At 41.4% G+C, this 15,407-nt stretch overlaps 1 protein-coding gene across 1 annotated transcript in view; it reads left to right on the forward strand.

Annotated features, from left to right (window-relative positions):
* ppm1h (protein phosphatase, Mg2+/Mn2+ dependent, 1H) overlaps nt 1–15,407 on the forward strand; it is a 36,234-nt gene that overhangs the window by 10,575 nt on the left and 10,252 nt on the right. The window contains exons 3-6 of the mRNA XM_069161922.1: nt 3,064–3,420; nt 10,122–10,234; nt 10,423–10,507; nt 10,742–10,860. Of these exons, the coding sequence (XP_069018023.1) occupies nt 3,064–3,420; nt 10,122–10,234; nt 10,423–10,507; nt 10,742–10,860 (674 nt within the window). The remainder of the gene's footprint in view (nt 1–3,063; nt 3,421–10,121; nt 10,235–10,422; nt 10,508–10,741; nt 10,861–15,407) is intronic.

Genomic DNA, 15,407 nt, shown 5'->3' on the forward strand with positions numbered 1-15,407 from the left:
ATAAATGTGTGTGCAACAGAAATGATGATTTGTGTGTACTGAAGTGAACAACAACTGGTGAAGTATAGTGGAAAGTTTCATAAAAGATTCACAGCACAAGTGAACATAACTGGTGTGAGAATTTGTTAAATTGTTAGAACAAAGAACGATTTTTAAAGAACAATCAGAGCTGAATTTCACACTTCAGATGAAGTGCTATTGATGCGAGCAGGTGAGACATCTTTTTTCCATTCAAAGTCATCACAGACTGAAGCTTTTACATTTGAGCGTATCTTTAATGATGTAATCCAGGTAACAATCAGAGTGAATTTAGTCACTGAATGTCCCCGGGGCCTGTTGTCGGGACCCGCTGTCCCCTCTTACTGTCCCATCAGCAGTTTATTGGGGCGTGTAGCGCAGCGTCGTTAGGACATCACAGTGGCCTTCAGCAGCTCTCGCACACAAATATAGTCAACCTTGGTTCCTTTCACGATGACACTGTCTGACAGTGCAAAAGAAAACGGTGTATCATCAGAATGAAAGGATGTCACTGCTTTTGTAGGGCAGTGTGCTACTGTCACTCGCTATTTTTTGACACAATGGTGGCTTTGTAATTTTTCCCTTAAAGGCTGAACAAATATTTAAACCACATAAACCACTTTTCATTTGACATGCACTCTGTGATTTCTGCATCGTTTCATCATCCTGTCCTCACTAATACTTCTGCTAATAAAGTAACACTGCTCCTAACATGTCCTCTCAGGCCACCAGTACTTTACCCAGGCCCACCCAGAGCCCACAGCAAACTCATGCAAGTACCTCATGACTCACTACTGCAGTGATACTAGACCAATAAGAGTAGTGTAGTGCTCTTTGCTTGCTTCATACACTCATGCTGTAGAATCTGCCTGCACTATATTTAGAAAATCAGAGCTTTAGTGTGTACAGAAATATGTGCTTGCGATGATGTACGTTCAGGGGTCAGAAAAAAATGCAATAAAAGTCAGACTTCCTGTTTTTACTTTGCATAATGAGATGTATGCAACATCAACTCCGTGTCTACACTCACCATTATATGTGACTTAATTAGAGAATTTTGTTTTTTAAATTAGTATGCAAGAGACTTGAAGCACGAAGCAGACGATTGGTTTCCGGATGCGGAGGATCATAGAGCTGCGGTGGTTTGTGAAGACGGCAAACTCAAAGGTGTGCCGTGAACGAGCCGGATCACAGGACTCTTTGTTTTCAACGTTATGTGGGAGGTGGCGCTTTGTAGATCAACACAGAGGACGGTGTTCAGTGTTGGAACATGTAGTGCATCATACCGGTCTATTAAAAACTGCAGATTGATGCATTGATACTAGAGCAAACATTAACATTGTAGCAGACCAGCTTCATACAGTCGTGGACATCCTGCACCTCTAAGGGGAGGTTCGTGTTCAGATCGGATCACTGAGCTGGCCGCTGGCCGCTGAACACCTGTGAATGAAATGAATTGAATGCAGTGTAGAAAGGAGCTTTCACCCTTTAGCTTTGAGCAGTGTGTGAAGCACTGATATCTGCATGAGTCAGTTCACATTATGCACCTCCCTGTTTGAGTTTCACACATTGAGTGGCAGCTGTACTTCGGGCTAAACTTGTTCCACCGTAGTATTAAAGCTTGTTTTTGTTGTTCCTGTCCAGAGGTCTCCAAATTCTTTCCTAAGAAGGGCCACAAATGAATGTGGATGGAGCAGCGGTGGGCCAAAACAAATAATTCTGTTATGTTGTGGTAGATCCACTTTTAACAGTAATCAGTAGAATAGTGTTATTAAGGGTTAAATAAATGTATAGGGGACCATAAACAATTTCTTTTTTTCTTTTTTTTTTTTACTCCTCCATGTTCTAGGAATAAATATTTTAAAAGTATTCATTTTGGAATCAAATTTGAACAAAATATACGTTTCATCTCCACCCTATGGGAAGTCCCGAAAACATTGGCTCAGGAATGTTCTGTAGATGATGCAAGTTCAACCCTATGCAAGGCACTGAAGGCCAAGATTATTTGGACATCAGGAAATAATGGTGGGGAGTTTTCAAAAAATTCTGAAACAAAGAAATGGAGTGGACATGAAGCTCCACTCACAGGAGGGGCAGTTTAATTATATAAGTGAGCTCCCTTGAACTTTTGAATTAGGTCCTCTTTAATGGACCAGCTCAGAGATTACTGTATTGTCTCTTGATATATAACGCTGTACTTTTTGTCACATTGTTTGCATTTGCCTGGAGACTTCTGGTCCAACTGAAGATTTTTCCATGACGATGTGATATTACATTTCAATAAAATGTAATATATATTTTCCAGAAAATTTACATTCTAAATCTAGAATAACATTATAATTAAAACACTACTCTTTAATTTTCATGATAGTAATTTGACTATTTTATGGAAATTATTGTCAAACATCATTTGTCTGATGTTTCACTGCCTCGACCTCTCATCTTGACTGGCAGCCAAAGCTCAGTGACGTAGGACACACTAACAGCACAGGAGCACCAGCAGGAGAGGGAGAAACTTAACCGACCATGCTGTAAATTGCCATAAAACTCAAACCATGCACTTTTTAGCAGCATCAAATTTAAGGTTCATAGTGATTATGGTTTGGATTTTACAGCATGTCAGAATAAGGAGAATAAGCACGAGTTTGTCAAATACCGTGGAGGGCCAAAATAAATTGGGCTTCTCTGTTCTTACACACCAGTGATTCCTAAGCTTTGTAACCCCGTAATCGTTAGGCCATACTTCAAGTTATGTCAGTGGCAAGTACTTCCAACAGCGACGTTCCCCTTTTTGATTGGTTCACTTTGATAACTTCTACAAGTTTCAAGAAGTAAAACTGTGCAGACATTAAATAAAGCAAATATTAGAAAAATAAAACAAGAAACAAAAAGAAAGGAAGAAAGTTGGGGTATGTTAATTTCTTATTTCCCCAGGGATTTATATTTCCTTGAGAACAGTTGGTGGCTCCTGAGTCCACCCCGTTATTTCCTGGAGACTCAGATGTTGACACAACTGATCAATATGTGTGTGTGTTTGACATGCAGGACTGCTCTGAGGACCTAACCTTCCACTACTGGGCGTTGTTTGACGGCCACGCCGGCTCGGGAGTGGCGGTCGTGGCCTCCCGTCTTCTGCATCACCACATCGCCCTGCACCTTCAGGAGGTGATGGAGATTCTGTGTACTCCCAACCTGCTGCCACCCACATGCCTGGGCGAGGAACCTCTCAATCACCACCTCATGCCGACATCTCAGCGTGCCCTCACCAGGGCGGCATCGCTCCGGGGAGCCGCAGGTGCTCCAGGTTCCCCCAGCACCCCGCCCACACGCTTCTTTACTGAGAAGAAAGTTTCCCACGAGAGTCTGGTGATGGGAGCCATCGAGAATGCCTTCAAAGACATGGTAAGAGGCATGTGCTTGATAGACAATCAACATTTCAGTGAACCTTTGCTTTTGGCAAGTAAGACTTCAGATCTACTTTTCTGTGTTAAATATGATAAGATGTGTTGACTCATGTGATTTGAGATGATGCGCAGTGGTGCCTCAGTATCTGGGACTATCTCAAACTCAACAAAGTTTACAATAAAGGAACATAAAAAAAATAGCTAGGAGGAGATTTATTGGCACTTTTCAGGACTACATTAAAACCAGGATGTGTACCTCTAGGGGGAGCATGTCGTGTGATGTGTTAATACATTATTTTGTGGACCTTCTTTTGTTACTGTAGTTCTTGTTTTATTATGATTCACAGGTTGAACATCCTCAACTAATATCACCCAAAACCCTGGTTTTATGTGTCGGGGGAAGTGCAGTCGGTATCAAAAGACTACAATAAAAAGGAAAGTCAAAAACAAACCTCTTCCAGCTGTATTGCCTGAAAGTAGGGCGTTGCTGGGAATGAAGGAAATAGCTGTTAAACTTTGCACACATCTTTATCTTACATACACAACATAACAGAACTTTGTAAAAGTTACAAAGTGAATAAAGAATTTCCAAACTACTGTTCATTTAGACCACAGGCTGCCACATGTATGTCACTGTACACAGACTGGGCAATCAGTGTTATTACTTAACATCCATTAGACTCTAAATGCATCAGTTGATATTGATTCAGTGTAATTAGACGGTCAAGCGAAATGCACACAGGCCTCCCAACTTCCTGTTACTTTGCAAAGATAAGGTCACACACGTGAATCATTTTCCTGACTTTTCAGCACACTATATTGTATTCAGTCAACTATATGCAACCGTTAGTATACAATGGCTCTACACTTAAATGACACTACATACACACAGTCTGTTACCCGATTATGAAACATCCTGTCGACTGTGAAGGTTTTGTGTTTTTTTCTTCGTAATAAGCTGTCTTGAATTGTTTTGGTTCAAATTTATTGCAATACTTGCAGGTTTTCATGGTGGGAAAACTTCTTAAACCGCTATTTGCAGCATGATCCTTTCTGCTCCCTTTCTGTTAATGACGTTCACTAGTTGTACAACTGTTGATTGTTGCTTCACTGTCACATAACTGGAAATACAGATATCTATCAAGCTTCCAGAGTATTAACTGACACTTAAAAGTTACATTTTTGGTATTTAAGGTACTGTAATGAACCTTTTTCAAGGGTTGTTCTCGAGCAGTCCAGAGAGATGATTTGGTGCCAGCTGGTTGAAGGTGTGTTTAAGGTTTAATCACACACAGTAAACTGCACCATCAACACAAACTCAAGCACATGTACGTTTTCAAATTCATGATGTAGGACTGGTGCTGTTGAACTGGAAGCACACAGCAACAGTCATTTAGCAAATAGCAGAGCCAGCAGAGTTGAAGTACTTTCCCCTCAAGCTGCTGCAGGTCACTCTCTCACCATCTGCATGTGCTGTTATTGGATGCTAAAGATTAAAGTCACGGAGAGGCCAAAGAGCCAATCAAAACAGTACTGGTCTGTCTGACAGAGGGGGTCAAAGGTCACTGGTCTCAGTTTCATCATCAGTCTCTGTACTGGGTTGTTTGTCCTTGCCTGGGTTGCGAAAGAGTAATGATCTTATGTACTCCTTCAGAGAGAGATGAAAGTTGTCTTGTTTTCAATTCAAAGACGTTTTTCTTCACAGGTTATTCATAGTTTGCCTTGTCAACAGCAGTTTTCCTGCCAGCAAAGTTAAATATAAACAAGTATAGTATACAGAAAAGGAAAGAATTTTCCCCAAATTAAAAGAGAATTGTTTGTTAACGTAAAACAATTTGAAAAGGCTTTCTTTTAATATTACATTATTACATTATTAAAACAAGATCAAAGTGAATCCTATTAACATCGACCTCCATAAGATACAGTTTGGGAAAATGCACTGTAGTTTTCCCAACAAGAGGTTTCACCTACAGCTCAAATGAACACAGTATGAATGATGAGTGGAGTAGAACTAATGATTATTTTGCCTATAAGGATGTTTAAAAATGTGTTGTTTTGTGCGGGAACACCAGTCCAAAATCCACATTTATTTTTGCCACTTTTGCTCAAACATTTGCCGTGTAGCTGTGTTGTAACCTCCTCCCACCTGGTCTTGTAAACGGGTCAAAAAAGATTCTCTGAATTATCTAATAAGTAATGCTCAACCCACACATCTGCACAGCAAAGATTCGCTGCTAAAAGCCAACATTTATGTTGTTAGTGAGATCACGGTGGGAGGCTACCTCTCGATGGAGGGCAGTGTAGAGCAGTCTTCCTTAGAGAAATCTAGTAGAGTCTGGTGCTTCCATGTTTTGACCACCAGGTGGTAGTGTGCAATTAATAATGTTTACCAAGCTGTAGGGGCACAAAGGAGACATTTCTGTTTTGAGGTACCAACGAATTGTTGCGTTTTAGTGTAATTTACGCAGCTTTAAGGATTGGTTAATTCACTGAGATCTGTTGTGAATATTTGCTCTGTGAAAGGATGAGGATCACTTCAGATACTAATTGAACCACTGTTCGACAGTTATGTAATGTTACAATAAAATGAGTTTAAAAAGCTGTCAGTAATTAGTAGAAATCCATGTTTTTGAGAAGGATTTTTATTTAAATTTGAATTCTAATACAGTTTTACACTGAATACTTTAGGCGATCAGTCAATACATACTTTACTTTACTCTGTCCTGCTGTCTTCACCTTTTCTTTGCCAGCAACACGTCTGTCCTCAACTTCTTGCGATCACCAAACATCTGCCTCCCCTCTTGGTCTTTAAAGAGTTACTATTTTAAAGCACATAAGATATATTTCCAGTTCATTGTTCAGTGCTTCCCTAATTTGTCTCTCCAGGTGGTTACCCAACTTTAATTCTCTCACCTGTGGGCTCTAATTACAGTACTTACTTCCCTCTACAGCTGTCATTTATTTTAATTTCAGTAATCATTTTTGTAAAATTAGATGCAGTTTGGTTCAAATGGCACTCATTTCTTCTTGGAACAAAACACTGTCACTGCTGCTTTTGCTGAGCCACCACACAAAAGTCGATTTTGGCAGAATCTCAACCCTTAAAGCCCCCCCCCCCCCGTCTTATTTTTTTTTTTTTTGATGAAGCTCATTCATTAAGAAAATGGGAGAATGTCAGGAAATCTTGGGAACGTCTGGTGTTACTCCAAATCTCAGCCTCAGAATTCACCGCGCCTCAGTATCTTCATCATCGGGATCTGCCTTTAATTCTGACACGATTCACTGCCTCCCAATGGAAGAGGAGAGACATTTGAGGCCCGATAAACACTTGAATATCAAAACCAATGTGAGGCTCACAGACACAGGCTTTTCAGCTGAGCTGTAACATTGAGCCAGGACGGAAATAACAGGCGATGAGATCACCGGCTTTGAATGACTCTCTTCAGTGTTAAACATTTATTTGTGGCAACCTGCCTGGTGTGTGTGTGTGTGTGTGTGTGTGTGTGTGTGTGTGTGTGTGTGTGTGTGTGTGCGTGTGTGTGTGTTTGTGTTTGTGATTGGGTTAAGGTGTGCTGATGCTATAACTTGGCATCTTATCACGGTATGAGAAAGTTGAGGGCTCGCTCTGTGAGTTGGGTGATCAGAAATTATTGAACACTCTGGAAAATTCGCTCCTTTGCTTTTTCAGCAGCCTTTCAGCTTTGCACAAAGACTGCAAACGGAGGGAGTTAACATGACTCACACATAAAGTTCAGTATTTACCACGTTATATCTTGTCTGTACAAAAGGTAAAACAGTGACATCGTTACCGATGAGGTTGCCCAGCAAACAGGAAGTCACTGCTTCGAGCCACAAAATCGTTTTCCACATATACCTCCCATGAAACCACAACATGCTGTTTTTACAGTTTGGTTTTTAAACGGATATAACACAAACTATAAGCTGTTCATTAGCTTCGGAGGTGCTGTTTGGCAGGTCTGTTACTTGAACAGAGCCTGGCTATATGTTTGTGCTGAGCTAAGCTAACTCGCCGCTGACGTATAACTTCATATTTACCGTACAGGCATAATTTATTGGCAAGAAAGCCAGAAACTATATCTGAAAACAAAACATCAGACTGCTCCTTGACTTGGTGACCTTTCAAGGTGTGTTTTGGGGCATATTTTGGAAAGAGCCCGGCTTTCTTTTCGGTGTATTTTCTTAGCTTTGATGATAAGAGAAAAATTAAGTTGAATTTAGTTTTTTAGTATTTTATTTTAAAGTAATAGTTAAATTAGTTTAACATTTCTTTTTTTTTTTTCATTTTAAAATAGCCTCTTTTTTTTTTTCTTTTTTTTTTTTCTATCTCAGTACTTGTTTGTCATGAGACGGGGGTGTAACCGGAACATGTCACCATGTGTAAACGTGTGAGTGTGTAAGAGTTTGGCGCTCTGGTATTAATGCTTTTTATTTAAAGTAGGCACTTTTCTAAAAGATTTTGCCCAAAGGTATTTCTTGCCTTTAAAAACAACTGATATGTCAGTACTTTTTACTAATTACTAAAGAATGATTAATTCTGTTAATTAACTGCCACATTGTCTACCACTAAAGCTTTCCCATCTTTTCTTTTTCTGGCTCCACTCTTCTCTGAGATTTTCCTTTTCATTTCCTGCTTTTAGGACTAATAGCTTTTGGCTCTCATTGATTTTGCAAACTTACCAACAGATAACACTGCAAACAGCACGCTGAAGGAAGGTTTTAGTCCGTTTGAACACTACTGTGAAGATAATGAACAAAACACTCACAATCATGTTAAATATAATTGCTCATTTTAAAACTATGAAACATCTACAGTATTCACACCTTTGTGAGAACTAGATATATCCACTAAATTGATATATCTTTTATTTTTTAAATGTGTCTAATACAAAACTTTAGGATCTATTTGGAGATTATTCACTTGTCTGGATGAGAAGAGTGGGTTTTTTTTACCATTTGTGTTGCGTTTGGATGACAGTTCACGTAGGTCGGTGCTGTGAAACATGTAGGTGTGAGCTCCATGATACTTGTTGTGTATGCTGTATACTTCGGTGTGTTCCTGACCTTTCTCACCCTAATGCGTATATTTGAGTGGATCTCAGCATATCATTAATTCTGCTTATATTGTCATCTTGTTGCTAGAATGGTATTATTTTGTATTTATTTACTGAACTCACAGTCCATTATTTTTGGTGATAATGGCTGGTGTGGTGATAAGATAATGGGAAATTGGATGAATCCTAATTTATCAGTCCAAGCGTTTGGTATTTTTTTTTTTTTTAATTTTACAATGAAACAAAAAAAAACAACTTTAAGATTTACAGAAACTGGCATTAGGATGGCAGTTGTGACAGTTTGGTCAAATGGGATGTGTATGTGTGGACACTGTGACTCTTTCTCTCTGCATTGTGCTTATTAGCTCAGTTGTTTGATTCTTCGTGGCTGAAGTGCAGAGGAGAAAGGTGTAGATGTTTATGCAGACATTTTCATTATTGAAGACTTGCCTGCAGCAAGAAGTATTGGATACAGCGAGGATAAATATGCATGGCTCGCTGTGGATTCATAATTCATCCGGGGTGAAGGACACATTTGTTAACCCCTCCCCCCACCACACACACACACACACACACACACACACACACACACACACACACACACACACACACACACACCGTACCCCAAGAATACTGTCTGTCAGGAGTGTGTGCTGGAGTGCAGATTCACATACACACACACTCGTGCTGAGATTCACACTTGATGCATCTTGCATGTCGACACAAACACATATTTATGCACACAATATGCGCGTACGCCGCGATCCGCTGCCGTCTGCTGTTAGAGGAACACGCATGCATTCATTCACCGCAACATACACACTTCCAGAGTTGTGCTCAGATGGAGGCTGTCAGCCGCGGAGCGGAGGGCGACACGCTTTGGTTGGGGTGAACATCCCTCACGAGAGAAACATGTTAGGGATGGTCTCGCTGTAAATGTGTTTGCCAACATTTTTAGTCCCACTCAATCTGTCGATCATGATGGAGGGACACGAGGGAGGCGGCCGACGGGGTCACTCGTTTCCCTACGATATCTTCCTGCCTCTGTTTTGCTATTAAGGGCCCCTGAGGAGCTGTTAGCATCAGACCGACAGCAGCCACGGAGAGCATAAAAGGGTTAAATGCAGTCCGAGCAGCTTTGTTCAAATTTATGTTCCCATTTTGATTAATTCAGTGACAGGTTAATTATTCATCTAATTAATTAACTGATAGCATGATTTTCTTCCAATCATTTTTGGTTTAATTAGCACCAAATTAATCTGGCCTAATTAACTGGTGTAATAACCAGCGGCCCCTGCAAACTTCCTCTGCTATCCTTTTGGTTTCCATTCTTTTTTATTGCTCCTTGACTTATGGCACTCTTGATAAATGATTTCATTATGGTGCTATAATTAATAATAGCATCATGGCTGGTTTGAAGTACCAAGGCGATATTTTACACAGTACCAGGTCCCAGTTTAAATGCTATAAGCTGCTGCGTGATAGGAAAAAGTTTTTGAAGGCTGTGATGATTAGAAACATGATCATGTGCAGAGGGTGGCTTTGGATTAAGTGCTCTCCTCAGAGGATTAATGTAGGTGTGTGTGTGTGTGTGTGTGTGTGTGTGTGTGCATGTGTTGATATTTAGGATGTACAGATAGAGAAGGAGAAGGCAGTCTACAACATCTCAGGTGGCTGCACTGCGCTGGTGGTCGTCTATTTACTTGGGAAGCTCTACGTCGGGAACGCTGGGGACAGCAGGTGTGATGCACACACTCGTACACACAAAATGAATGTGCTTCATGTCACACACATGTCATACTATATAGTTTTTATTTTTTTGTCCTGTGTCTCTGTCGTTCACCTCCTGGTGCCCTGCAGCCAGCAGGAATCAACTGTGTCCCTTCCTAAATAAACAGAGTTCTGCTTTGTCTGCTCCTCTCCCTCAGAGCTATCATTATCCGGGCCGGGGAAGTCATTCCCATGTCAGCGGAGTTCACACCAGAGTCAGAGAGACAGCGACTGCAGTTCTTGGTAAGAGAGAACCTTCCTCAGCTCCTCTCCAGCGAGCACAGCTGTCAGGTATTAGCAGAGCTGACCTCCCCTCCTGTTGAGACACCAACTATGCTCAGCTCTGTCTCTCTTACACGGCCTGCTCTCTTTGCCAGCTTAATAGACTATGGAATTGTTTTTCCTATCCCTTGGGCATGTCACTCTTCTTCTTTTACTGTTGTTTTTTTTTTTTGTTTTTTTCTTTTCATATCAAAGGCCTACATGCAGCCTCACTTATTAGGAAACGAGTTTACACATCTGGAGTTCCCGAGGAGAGTGCAGAGGAAGGAGGTGGGGAAGAGGATGCTGTACCGGGACTTCACCATGTCGGGATGGTGGGTTAACTGTTGATAACTGATACATTCAAATTGTTTTGGACTGATTAGATTGACCTTAGTGTCAAAGTGAAGATATAAGGATACAGCTGTTTTGGTTTTCATTTGCTCCTTCAGTATGTGTCGGTAAATTTGGTCACTGCCTTCCTGGTAAATTATTTAATGCTAAACACAGTTGTTTAAAAAAAAAAAGCTTTTACATTTTTTACACTTTTTCCCTTGTGTCAGGTCGGATCCACTCAGGAGCCCTCTAAGAGGAATTTATGCCAACATAACTTCTGCAACCTATCCTATTATCTACATTTGACTGATATTGTGTAATGTACCGGTTCCAAAAACAGCCCATAATATCAATCTCTGTCCTTTTCAGTGTGTGCTAAAGTGTTAAAAAAGTAGAAGCCATTCAAAGTTTCACAGTCAGAGGGAGGCCAGAAATTGTCCTTGGCATTTCTTCTTCTGCATGTGAGAAGAAGGTATGAAAGAATTTGTGGGCAAAGCAAAGAGCAAGCTCGGTATCTTACTGTGGAGAGAGATTAATAAAAAGGTCAAAGAGATAGAGGAAGATGGAGCGAGAAAGAGGGAGTAAAGAGAAAATGCTTAAACATTAATAACCAGATGGGAATGTGGAAGCAATAGAGAAGAAAAGGAGACGACCAGGGCACCAAAGAGACAAACACTGAAGGAGGGAAAGATCAGCTCCAAGTGTGTACATTTTTCCTTAAGTAGAAACTTGCTCAGAGAGTAGATAATTGAATTTAATTTGTAACAAAGACTTTGATCTTCAAGTAACACAAATTAAATCATTACAAGCAGTGCTACAGCAGTAAAGCCTACAATGATCTGTGCTGGAATATCTGTTGAGATCCGACCCCGCTGTTTTGGAGCTTTTTCCAGTGGTGGAAGAAGTATTTAGATTTGCAAAAGTAACATTATCACAATAAGAAGTCCTGTGTGTATTTTTACTTGGGTTTTTACACATAAGTTTACAGTAAATAAAGTGGTAAAAAGTAAAATAAAAGTAAAATACCACTTTAAATTTGGGGAATATCGTATGCCAAATCAGTTCAATTAAATTTGATTTAAATAGTACCAAATCACAATAAGTTATTTTCAGGCATTTAACACAGTGAAGTCTTTACAACAGAAACTTACATTATAGAAAAGAAGCCAACAATTCCCACGTGAGTGAAAGCGCAGAGGAAAAAAAACAAAACCTTTGACATTCAGAAAAACCTCAGACAGTGGGAAGAAAAAGTCCCTTCTGACCATCATCAGATGACATAAAGGGTGATCAAACGTTTTGTATGTGGAATCTTTAAATGTTCTAAGCAGCTGACCAGCTGTCATATAAAGCTATTTCAAAGTCCAAAATAGAAGAGAAACACCTTTAAAATTGTGGAAGAATAAAGGATTTGAGTAAATGTATTTGGTTACATAACATCGCTCTGTTTTGCTGTTGTGATTAAGTTGTTTTAGAAATTGAAATAGCTCTTTATCCTTGAAAATATTTTAGTTATGTTTTATTATGCCCTGTAGAAAATGTGCTGGATAGGTGCGTTAGTGGTGGAGAGGCAGTAAGAGTTAAGGAGAAAGGAGACTGAGGACAAAGCAGGTGACTGATAAGAGATGAGCGATATTTTTTCTGACACCTCCTCCGTGCAGTTGGGTTTTGCGGCTCCGCTCGGTTAAGCGGATGTAGGTCAGCCAGTCGCTGCATTCCTTTCTGGGCCCAGAACTCTCAGCCTCTCGTCTGCCTGCCTACTGTCTCGGCAGCACAGACGGCCTGTGATGTATTTTTAATCAGGTTCTACCCATAACCCAGTTCTGCTCCAGCCTCACCCGGACTCAGTCTGGGTCTTAAATTAGTACCCTGTCAGCTGGCATGGCTGATTGCTCTGATGTGCGTGGGTGTGACTTAACTGTGCCATCTCGTATAGGTGCAGTTTGTTTGCTCTATAGGCGCAAAGGATCTGTGTTTTATGTCTCTCTGTCTGTGCACGTACATGTGCAGCCTGTGTGCCCACATGCTGTGTGTGTGTGTGTGTGTGTGTGTGTGTGTGTGTGTGTGTGTGTGTGTGTGTGTGTGTGTGTGTGTGTGTGTGTGCGTGGGTGTGTGTGTGTGTGTGTGTGTGTGTGTGTGTGTGTGCGTGTGTGTGTGTGTGTGTGTGCGTGGGTGTACGCTGGCGTCCAATTCCCTCAAAGGCATCCATGATCAAGGCTGCGCTCTAACGAAGGCATACAGGCCTTACAGCCCACCTCTCCCTCGCTGTCTTTACCGCTCCTTCCTCGGTCAGTCGGACCAGCGTGAGGGTCGTGGGCTGTGGAGTCGCAGGCTGTAATGGTGGTCGTTGTCCGGGGATGGCGGTCGGTTTTGTTTTTCCCAGAGTGATGGATGTTGAGCGGTCGGCAGTTCTCGACATGAGCCACGATCAGCACGGGCAGGCAGGTGGAGGGAGGGTGGGGAAGAGGCTGGGAGAGGACAGAGAGAGGAAAGAAAAGAACAGGAGGAAAGGAAAGTTGATTGAGGCAAGCTGCAGAGATGAAAAAGGAGAGGAAGAAAAAGGTTGGTTAAGATGTAAAGATTAGAAGAAAAAAAAACATGGTGTGCTGGCTGCAAAGGAGGGCAGTGATAAATGGCTCTGCGAATGGCTCTAAAGTTGTCTCTCTTTGGTGCCCACGTCCACAGGAGAGTCTGTCCTCCCACTGATACTATAGACAATGAATGAGAGAGGAGGTAGACCAATGCACGCTTTCATCACTGTCATATAATAGTACTATACAAAAGCTGTCAGCACTAAAAGTAAAGTGAGGATGCTTCAAAGAATAATGCCATGAATAGGTTTTATGGATCTTCATTAAAAAGTGCAGTAAGTAGAAAGCAAATCAATGTTTAGTGGGCTGCTGAAATCACGGCTCTTGTCGCACGACTGTTGCTCGTCATATTACTGAGGATAGTTCATCAGGATTCTGGCTTGATGTTTTGAGTTGTTGTCATGCTGCAGAGTGAATTTAAAACTGATAGCACATTTCCCCCTTACAGAAAAAAAACCCACAAGTTTCTATGTTTTCCACACAGGACACATGTGATCACATGCATGACACATGTGTACCACATGTTGAAACATATGGTAACACTGGGGAAATCTGTGAATTTTTTATTTATTTTTTTTTTTTTTTACGGGAATCTACAAGTGCTTCACACATGAAAATGTTCCAAAACCACATGTTTCCCATTGGTTACATACATGTTTCACATGTGCACATTCACATGTGTCATGTGGACACACGAGTTGATTGATGTAATTTTTCTGTGAAGGCCCTGATGGTTATTGTATGATGGATATACATCTACAGTGCAGAAAACATTTGCACACTACTGTACAATCACTGCCTCTTTCTCCTCTGCTCCTTCTTCTGGGCTTCCTCTCTTTTTCCATTAAGCCTTTGTATCGGCATGACAGCTTGCATCTAGAGAGTCGCTGGGTCACTGCCGTTTACTCCGGCCTTGCTCTGCTCCTGAAAGCACCACTCACTCTATAAAAAAAAAAAAAGCTCATCAAGGTTGGCCAAAAAGTTGATTTTAACTAACTGTCAATCGCCCCAATTTGTGTAGACTCATCCGGCGCTGACACCAACCCGCCACAATGTCACCTCAAAGGCTGTTGACAGTGTGTGTGTGTGTGTGTGTGTGTGTGTGTGTGTGTGTGTGTGTGTGTGTGTGTGTGTGTGTGTGTGTGTGTGTGTGCGCGCGCGTGCGCGCCTGGCTGTGTAAAGATGTATATAACAGCGTGTGTACAGATTATGATGCCGAGCACGTGCTGCTAATGTTTTTCTGTCACCCCGTCTTTGCACCAAGCGGAGATTACATCACTCTTCCTCTTTCCTGTCCGTCCTTAATCACCTGCAGAGAGGATGATACAGCTCCCACCCCTCCCACCCCCCACCCCCACCACACACACACACACACACACACACACACACACACACACACACACACACACACACACTCTATCTCGCCCAGTTTGCTGCAATGTATCAGGCGACCGAAATGCGAAAGCACTCAGTGTTGTGGTCAAACAGTACAGCCCCTTCAGCGACTCCCCTCGTGGTTTTTGAACTCCGCGTCCCAGAGGAGGGAGCAGGTATCATAACAGGATTAATGTGTATCTTTCTCATTCTGTCACACACTTGTTATCTCGAGTCTGACAGGCTGGATTCTCTGTGAACGCACGTCTCCAGAGAGAGAGAGAGAGAGAGAGAGAGAGAGAGAGACTGTCCCCGACAGCAGGCTCTGGGGATTTCATCCTAGACATCTTTGAAATGATGACAGAAAGTGTCTCTATATTGTAGTTTTCTTTTTTAGAGACTTTTTGAAGGTCAAATACTGAAATAAAAGAAGCATATTGCAGGAGAAATAGTGTTTCTCCTCTTTGGATACATTGGGTAAGACCTCTTTTTATGGTCAGTTTTAAGTTTTACATCATCAAGCTGTAATTTTGGCTGTTTTTTTCCACACCATGAATCCTGCAAACACTTGTGAGGAAACA

This window comes from Embiotoca jacksoni, unplaced genomic scaffold (genome assembly GCF_022577435.1).
Source record: "Embiotoca jacksoni isolate LCO1_2020_lvr unplaced genomic scaffold, fEmbJac1.0.p SCAF_3, whole genome shotgun sequence".
In the NCBI taxonomy this organism is placed as follows: domain Eukaryota; kingdom Metazoa; phylum Chordata; class Actinopteri; family Embiotocidae; genus Embiotoca; species Embiotoca jacksoni.